Raw genomic sequence first — 9601 nt, 5'->3', positions numbered from 1 at the left:
GGGATATAGAATAACCTTCGTTTCGCTAATGATGACGTGAGTTTTCAGTGAGGACATCGCCTCCTATAAATCTTCGCGGGTGATTTCCCTCTTCCTAATATCCTCCACGTGATCCAGGATCTGAACCACCATTTGTCGAGCAAACTAGTGTTGAAATAATCGTGCAGCCAATCAGAGGAAATAAGGAAATGTCATTCTGTATTGTACTGTATAAAGCATACAGGCGCTGCAGCGTTTAAACTGTATATCTATGTTTATAGCTTTGTCTGTTACTCTGTGAATACGAGTTTCATTCACTATTTGGAATGGCTAATAGTGCATTGACGACGGACCAAGAAGAGGCTTATATAAGAAGGAAGAGAGAGGGTGAAGAGGATGTTGTTGGGAGCAAGTTGGCCAGAACGGAGACGAGCGGGTAGCCTACTGTAGCGACTTACTGACATTTACATTACATTTAGTCATTTAACTGACGCTTTTATGCAAAGCGACTTACAAGTTCTGTACGACAAGTCACCAGGAAGGGCACAACTATATCAGCTGAGTAACAATGTTGAGTGCTACAGTGTAGTTAGGGTTATTATTAAAAAATTTCTTCCCCGAGTTAAACGTTAAGGGTCGTATTACTACTACTACTGTTACCAGCAACAAACCGTAGGCTGTAGAAATCCATTCATTACAATTCACACGTATTTTAAGTACTCTCTATTGTATGTTTCACCAGGTTGGAGTCTTGTTTGGATCAGCCAATGGATTCAAAAAGTGTCCATGAAGTCGTCAAGTACACTCCTTCGTCACTACCAGGTTAGGGTGACTTTAATCGCAGACACTACTACAGAGCTTTTAAATATCAGTTAAATATTAAATATCACTGTCAGGTTTTAAACTGTGTGGGTATCAAACAGGATGAAATACTCAGGTTTTTAATCTGTGCAAGTCAATATTTGTATTGTTATTATTGGTATTGCTTTTACCCATTTTCTGCATTGCTTTTATTCTGTCTATTCTATTCTAATTTTCTATTGTCTATTTACTGCTGTGAAGCACGTTGGGCTGCAAATCCTGTATGAAAGGTGATATACAAATACAGTTTGTTTATTGATTATTATTATTATTATTATTATTATTATTATTATTATTATTATTATTATTATTAATAATTATCCTGAGTATTAAGTCTGGTTTGAATTAACGAGACTGAATCAGCGTTCAAGGAACAGGGAAAGCCTGGATTCAAACATTGGGCTAATTGAATCTGGATAATGCGACTTTTGATCGACTTAGTTGAACCAGGTACGGGGAATAGGGCCCAGGTATCAGTTGATACATTACAGTAAGTTTAGCACTTGGAATAGGTATTTGCAGTGAAGAAGTAGTATTGGATCATTGTTGCATGAATCATCTGTAAGTGAATCCTTGCATTACCTAAAGAACCAGTACAATTGATGTTAATTCCATTAAAGCTTATTGTGGAATGTTAATGTTAGGAGTGGCATTTTCTTTTTCAATCTTCAAATGTATCATTTGATTTGTTATAACTGTTTTAGTGCACCCTCTCTGAGCACAGCCAACTCTCAGTATACTGAGGGGGAGTGGCCCTCTGCTCATTGAAAAGAGATGTCCAGTTTGTAATGTATCATAATAATACACAAAGCTTTCAGATGTAAACAAATTCATGGGACCAGTGTGATCGGTTGCTATGGGAGATTAACATTGGCTAACCTGTACTAGCAGGTGATAAATACATTGTCATAGTTGCTGTGAATGTTTTTGAACCACTAAAATGTACTAAAATGTAATTGTAGCAAAGTAGTTTGATTACTTGTTTGTGGACTAGCTAGCTGATATCCTTTAACTACTGACAACTGATGGGCCAATCAGCGTAACCCGAGTAGATTATGCAATGTTTTCAAGGAAGCAGATTGGATATCTGAAATGGTTTGATTCTGTTGAGACTGAGGGATAGTGATCAAATGGCTTTAGTCATTAAGTCACAACAACAGTTCTAACACTTTGGGTAATTTTACTTCAACATACCTCTGTTAAAAAAAATTAAATGACATCGGAAAAACACGATTTTGATTTGATTAGATTTTATTACGGATCCCCATTAGCTGGTGCCATAGCAACCAGCTAGTCTTCCTGGGGTCCACACAAAAAAAACATACAAAAACAATTATTATTGCAAAACAAAATGATTAAAAGTCAGTACTCAACACACAATGCATAATGAAACTAACAATTAAGATGGCTAAAATTACATGCAAGCACAGAAACAGAAAACAAAACAAAATACTTTACAGTGTTAAATACAATTTAAGACTTGTTTAAAAAGTGAATCTACTGTAAATGCAGCAGAGGTTTTGAGGCAGGTTATTCCAAAGAGTTAATGCTCTAAAAATAAAAGATCTCCTTAAAGCGTTGGTTTTTGGACCTGGTAAATCAAGCTGCCCACTACTGGAACCTCTAGTGTAATGCTCATGCACAGTATTACTAAAAACAAGCAGTTTCTGTATAAAAACAGGAGTTTTACTGCTCATGACCAACTTGATTTTCATTGTACTGAATCTTTACATTGAATTTAAAACCTTTATTTAAACTCGAAAGGCAACTGAGGTTTCCCTCATTTACAGTCTTGTTGATTGTACATACAGAGTTGAGCTAAAAAATGCATGTAAAATCACACAGCATATAAAATCACAACAATAAGACAAGTAAGGATAACAATCAATTAAAACATGTACAACTTGATTGGAGATCAAGGTTTTAAACTCTGCAACAGAGGGGAGAATCTCAAGCTTTACGGACTGTTGGAGTTAATTCCATGAGCTAGGGGCATCATAGGAAAATGCAGATGTACCCTGTTCCAAGCAAACTCGAGGGACTCTAAGGACCAGCCAGTCACTAAAACGGGTTCCCTAGGTTCCAAAATTCCATTCCAATAATGATGTAGTATAAGGAGGTAGCTTACCAATAAGGGCCTTAAAAATGAACAAATACCAGTGTTTGTTGCGCCTCTCCATCAGTGAGGACCAACCAACATTATCATAAAGGACACAGTGATGAGTGTCGTATCTATCATTAGTGATGAATCTGAGGGCAGAGTGATATTCAGAGTCCAAGGATTTAAGGGTTGAGGCCGCAGCATGCCTATATATTACGTCACCATCACTATATTGTATATTGTTTACACTGCTTTTTTATTCTATTTTTTTTTTTTTACTTCTCCACTGTACTATAATTCTGTGACCTGTATGTCTTCTACTACCTGTACCTCCCCTCCCTGCTGCTGCTATGATGCCTGAATTTCCCCAAGGGGATCAATAAAGGAATATCTTATCTTATAGTCTAGGACTGATAAGAAAACGGCTTCGACAACTCTCTTCCTACTAATCAAAGGAAAGCTGGTTCTGTTTCTGTACAGGAAGCCAGAACTTGGAGGCAAGGTTGTCCACATGGAATTTAAATGTACATTTCTCATCGAGCCACACACCAAGATATTTATATTCAGTGACTCTCTCAATGCTAGAACCACTTATGGTAGATATGTGTAAATGAATTGTGCTCAAGCCTGACCACAACTACTAACGCAAGACCCCATTTACACCTGGTATTAACATGTGATCTGTATCTGGATATCTTATCTGGATAATGAAAGTTTGTTCTCAACTTTCTGTCCCAGCCAAGCATTACGACCCTGACACCACCGAGCCAATTAGCTCTGGCCTTCAGACCTTGGAGGAGCTGTTGTCATGGCGACGGAGCGAGGCCAACCCCTTCAACGTGGCGACGGTCCCTCTGGCTGATAGGGAGCCTCCTCTGGCCAACGCTTCCCGCCGGACACTGGTGTCTCACGACATGATGGGCGGTTACCTAGATGACAGGTAGGGACTCAGGTTTAGGGTTGCTATGGCAACTATCAGGAAAACAGACAAATACGAGGTTAGGTTACAGTATGCACCCGTGTCCTTTGACAGATCCTAGTTGATTATAAATACTGAGTACTCCAAGTATGTTCTTCACAAGTTTGCTTGGGAAGAATGGACTTTCAATCAAACAATTTCTGAGATACTTTAGTTACATAAACAATCAATAAATTTTTTTATAAAACATCCACAGAGCTTTTAGAAAGGTGCGGAATAGGGCGGCTGGGTGGCGCAGCGGACTAAACGCTCGTCACCAACGCGAGAGACACTGGTATCGAATCTGGCTGTCAGCGTTGCCTCCGGCTTGGCCAGCTGTCATACTGGCTCAATTGGCAGAGTTAGCGGGAGGGAAGCCGGTGGGTGGTAATCTGGTCGTTGTAAACAGCGACTCCTACAGGTCGGTCAGGGCGCCTGCACAGCGAGGAAGGGAGATGGTGAGGGTAGTGTGAGCCTCCCACACGTTACACCTCACCAATGAGAGTCCGCGCTGGTAGGTGAAAAGAAGTGGCTGGCTGACTCTGCATGTATCGGAGGGGACATGTGATAGTATCTATCAACCCTCCCTAGACCGACCAGTGGGGGGCACATGCAAGCAACAACCAGGAAGGGGAGGGGGGAAATTGGCATGACGACTAAATTGGGATGGGAGAAAAACACAGAAAAACAAGAGGAGAAAAAGTGGATAAAAAAAAGAAAGGTGCGGAATAAAAGTATTGCTTTCCCCCAAAAAATTATTGATTAATTAATTTATGATTTAAAACAAAGTTGTTGTTTACATGTTGTATGCATGTATCCCCTCCCTACTTACAATTTCCCCATGTGGAACGCACCTGATTAGATAAATGACATGCTGGTGCTCTAGTGCGACATCTAGTGGCTAGTTGTTATCTATGGCACCCTTAACGTTATAATAACGTACAGTTGTGGGTTGCTGCTCTGTCCTCAGAATGCTCATCCATTTTCATCCATATTGTATGACAAGATAGTCAGTAGATAGGCTTAAAGGACCATACCAGTGTTTTTGACATGTGGGTTCCAAGTCATTCTTACCATGATACAAACATCTAAATGCACTTCTTTTTCCCACGGACTATGTCACAAATAAGATAGCCATCAAGGTAGGAGGGTATACAATTTAGCCCATTGTTAGTTTTCATGGCCTGCATTATCTCAGTTTCCATAGTCAAGTTTTCAATGTTCTGTTTATTCACATTTACCAGGATATTCACAAGTGTAAAAAAAGAAGACTAATATAAACAGCTTGTTGCTATGACCTTATCCAGGATACACTGAGCTAGCACCTGGAATACATTGTTGGTATAAACACACCAACAATGCAGCTGTCTCCTTTTGCCTCTCAATGTTCCACCCGCTAGGTTCACTCAGGGGACGGAGTCGGAGGCGCCCTATGCCTTCTACCATTGGCACTACATTGACATCTTTAACTACTTCACTCACTACATGGTGACCATCCCCCCTGCTGTGTGGACCAACGCTGCGCACAAGCACGGAGTCCTTGTCCTGGGTGAGTAACCATCCCCCCTACTGTGTACCCAATGGAAGAACTGGTTGTAAGACCTTAATTTGATTTGATTTGATTTGCATACATAAAAATACATAATACAAATACAATACAATATTTATGAAGTGGATGTGCAGGAGAGGTAAGAAACCTTGGGTCGGGCTTATGTTAAAACATCACAACTTGAAAATGTAAATCATAGGAAAAGTAATACAAATAACAAAAATAAATAAATTAATAAAGTGGTTTGTTCATAGCCTGTACTCAATGGAAGAGCTGGTTGTAAGACCTTAATTTGATTTGATTTGCATACATAAAAATACATAATACAAATTGGCTACAGTAGCTTGTGTGCAAGGCTTCCAATTGACCATATTCACACAGCAGACATTTTGTTCTTATGTCATGTTCAGGATGGGATTGCTTTCCAAAGGCATCCCATCCTGAGCATGACATAAGAACAAAATTGCTGTGGTGTGAATATGGTCAATATAGATGAAGTGAACACCAGGATGCATGTTCCTCACACAACAGCCCAAGAGGTCGATATTAAATCTATTTAAAATGTTTGGGTAGCGGTTAGATGGGGTGGAGAAAAAAATCAATACAGCAATATATTTCAATATTTTGCATGACTATTATATTGATACAGTGACGTATTCATATTTCCAAAGGAACATTTCTTGACAATCCCACTTTACTGCAATACAAATGATTGGAATGAGGTGAACAGACTGAAAACATTATCTTATTAAATAAAACAAATGTACAGTACATATATTTTTATATTTTATTTGTATCATTATTGAGAGAGTTTAGTTTAGTTCATACACTAAAACAGGAAGCCTCCTGAGTTACTCTGAGTAATTTTTTAAGAGCCATTTCTTAACATTCACTTTGAAACTATATAGGTTCAAGACCTTGGAGGATGCAGGTTTGCTATGCTAGATCTGGTTCTGTGGCTGTGTGATTCCCTAACACTAGGAAAATTGTTGCTAAAATATTTGGGGGCCCTGTGATTGATTATTTTGTGCACCATGTTGAGCCTAAGCTGGGTTACTCTGGCCTCAACTGGTAGCCAGTTGAGCTCCTGAAATGACTCCTCCCAACATGTTCACGAGGGCCTAGGCCAGGGGTCGGCAACCGGCGGCTCCGGAGCTACTACACCACACAGGTACCCATGTACATGTCGAAATACTTCCCAAAGGTCAGTGAATACCACGCCCACAACACCAGAGGGAGTTCCACAAATCATGTGCAACCCAGATTCGGCACAAACAAGGGACTAAACACGTTTAGCAATTATGCCACAACAATGTGGAACGCCCTACCCACACAAAGAGTACCTACGGGAGGCTGCAATTCGAAACTGGCCACCGTAAATATCCAACCCCCCCCCCCCACCCCCCACCCCCTCCTAATAGACAGTCTCCTCCCCATGTATATATTTTCTGTTAGGATCTCTGGGTAACAGTACTGTATATTTGCATATCGTATATGTCACAAATGTAACAGTATTATATACCTGTATGTCCCTATTCCATAAATGTCATGATGTCATGTATGTTGTGTATTCTATATGAATTGAAAATGGGGGACCCTGATGGAAACAAGACAAACGTCTTTCTCAGGTCTGCATCCCCTTAACAATTGTATGTATTGAGCCGTACTGTATTGTACCCATTCTGCAATCTGTTAAATAAAGTTTTCATTCATTCATTCATTCATTCATTCATTCATTCATTCATGTCATAAATGTCACTATGAATTGAAAATGGGGGACCCTGATGTAAACAAGACAAACGTCTTTCTCTGGTCTGCATCCCCTTAACAATTGTGTGTATTGAGCCGTACTGCATTGCCAGTGATCGTCATCAACGGCATTCGTTTTGAATACTACATACGTTGATCGACTGGATCGATATGAAATCATTGTAGGATCAAGGTGGAATTGACGTCAGATAGTCCTTACCTTTCCAGTATTGGTGTCCATCAGGTCCCCGACATAATCTGGCACAACACATGCATCGAGGGGTCATGGACGCGTTCCAATGTGATCGGGTGAACCGCTAGACTTGCCTGGACCAAAATTCTCTGCCCGGACAAGATTAGATGTGACACACAGTCTGGAACAGGGTTTCAAAGGGTGGGCGATACTGCCACCTAGCAGGATCTGGCCGGTACTGCACCTGCGGGGTCTCGGTATGCCTCATTGGACGCCACCACTTAAGTGAGCGAGAGGGCGCTAGAGCGCCACCGCTTTAATCAATGGGAGGACTGGGAGATTTGCGAGCGCTTAAAATATATCTTAAAAACGAGCGCCAGCTATCCTGAGGGAAACTTCGGAGGGAACCAGCTACTAGATACACCCGTCGATTATCAGTGAGTTGCTTGCAGTCAACATGTACAAAACGGATTGTTTTTTCATCAGTACATTTCCGTTTTATACCGCTTTGAATACGAGTATAGTTTTGGTGATTTCTAGTAATTCCAGAGAAAGACGCGATAATAGCCCTTTAGTGGAATACACAAAACACGTTGTCATTTTTCGGCTGATTATCGAGTCTTCCTGAAATCCACACTAGATCATCATTAGAATAGAATAGAAAACTTTATTGCCATTTCAACACATGGTTGATTGGGATTTGTCTTGGTGCCAGCACATACAGTACATACATTATAAAAACATACAATATAAAAACACAAGAATACATGCAATACAATCCCCACAATAAAAGTTTTACACAAACAATTAAAAAGAAAAAATGCTACAGTACCTAAAATAAATAGCTCGGTGTTCCAGTTTAAAGTGCATATTGCCTTAAAGTGCCTGTCGGCTGGTGCTAGCCCTTGTGGTGCATAGTGCCTGTACATTTGTACTTGAGTTCAGGTGACGGACAGCCTCGGGATATGTACTGTTTTAAAAATTGGATGTCCTGCACCTTGAGACTTTGGAGTCTTCTGCCAGAGGGAAGGGGGTTAAAGAGGTCATAAGCAGGGTGAGAAGGGTCCCTGATCACCTTCTCCCCTTTCCGCCTGATTTGTGTGGCATAAATGGAGGCCACAGAGGGGAGATCACAGCCGATGATTTTTTACGCTGTGCGTACAGTTCTTTCTAGATGTCCCCTATCATGGACGGTGGTGTTTCCGTACCACACAGTCATTGAGAAGGTGAGAACGCTCTCCACAATGGCTCTGTAAAAGCTGAGCATCGCCTCCCTGGACACACCAAACTTTTGAAGTTGGCGCAGGAAGTGGAGCCTCTGGTGGGCTTTGCTAATTATGAGGCTGGTGTTAACTTCCCAATTATTATCCTTCCTCGTGCATACATGAAATGGCCCTCGTAGTGCGGTGCCACCCCCCACCCCCCCCCCCACCTCTTGCACCCAACGGAAAACAGCCACACATACACGCACAGATACAGCATCGATCTGGGTAGAAATACATATCAAATCAACGATCAAATTTATATATAGTGCTCTTTTTTTTTATCCACTTTTTCTCCTTATTTTTCTCCCATCCCAATTTCGCCTCGCCAATTCTCCCTTCAATTCTCCCCTCCCCTGTCTCGAACGTTGCTAGACTATGCCTCCCACTGGTCGGCTGCAGTGAGGACCAAGCCTTGCATCATGTGTCCCCTCCTTATGCCTTCTACAATGCTGTTCGGTTTCCGGGTTCCTCTGATTGGCCGCTGACCTATGCTATTACGCCCCCCTTTACACTCTCGCGCTGTGAAGCGCCAGCGGGGCGATGCAGTGGTTTCTCCCCGGCTTCCGTGTGCCGCGCTGCCGCCGGCTTGACTCGGTCCAGCTCCAGCAGCAGCGGCCATCTTCCGCCGCCTGCGGTATCCTCCCTCCGAGGTGGCTCATTCTTATTATTATCCCCCATTGTTCAGGTCGACATGGTCGTACAAACACCTGTTGGAGAAGTAGTGGGGGAGAAGAAGAGGAATATTTTTAAATAGCGAGAATTATCGACTGGCAACTCTGTGCTCGTCATACCTGCAGCTGCTGGCATAGACACCTACATAATGGAGCAGTGGAAGCATGTGCCCCACCAGTATTGAGCTTGGGGGGGCAAACATCTGATTTTGCACCCCCACTTTTTGATCATATTAAAAATATATACCCCCCCCCCCCCCAATATATAAATCTAA

The 9601-nt window shown here is 41.6% G+C and overlaps 1 protein-coding gene across 1 annotated transcript in view; it reads left to right on the top strand.

Annotated features, from left to right (window-relative positions):
- Positions 1 to 211: 211 nt before the first annotated feature.
- The window catches only part of engase (endo-beta-N-acetylglucosaminidase), a 108236-nt gene continuing 98846 nt past the window's right edge, over positions 212 to 9601 (top strand). Inside the window, 4 exon segments of the mRNA XM_084328604.1 lie at positions 212 to 415; positions 722 to 801; positions 3680 to 3881; positions 5300 to 5448. Of these exon segments, the coding sequence (XP_084184730.1) occupies positions 306 to 415; positions 722 to 801; positions 3680 to 3881; positions 5300 to 5448 (541 nt within the window). The 5' untranslated portion in view covers positions 212 to 305.

The sequence above is a fragment of the Notolepis coatsorum genome, assembly GCF_963971535.1.
Source record: "Notolepis coatsorum genome assembly, chromosome: 14".
Lineage (NCBI taxonomy): Eukaryota > Metazoa > Chordata > Actinopteri > Aulopiformes > Paralepididae > Notolepis > Notolepis coatsorum.
Note: the sequence above shows the minus strand (reverse complement) of the source record. Positions and strands in the feature narration are given on the sequence as shown.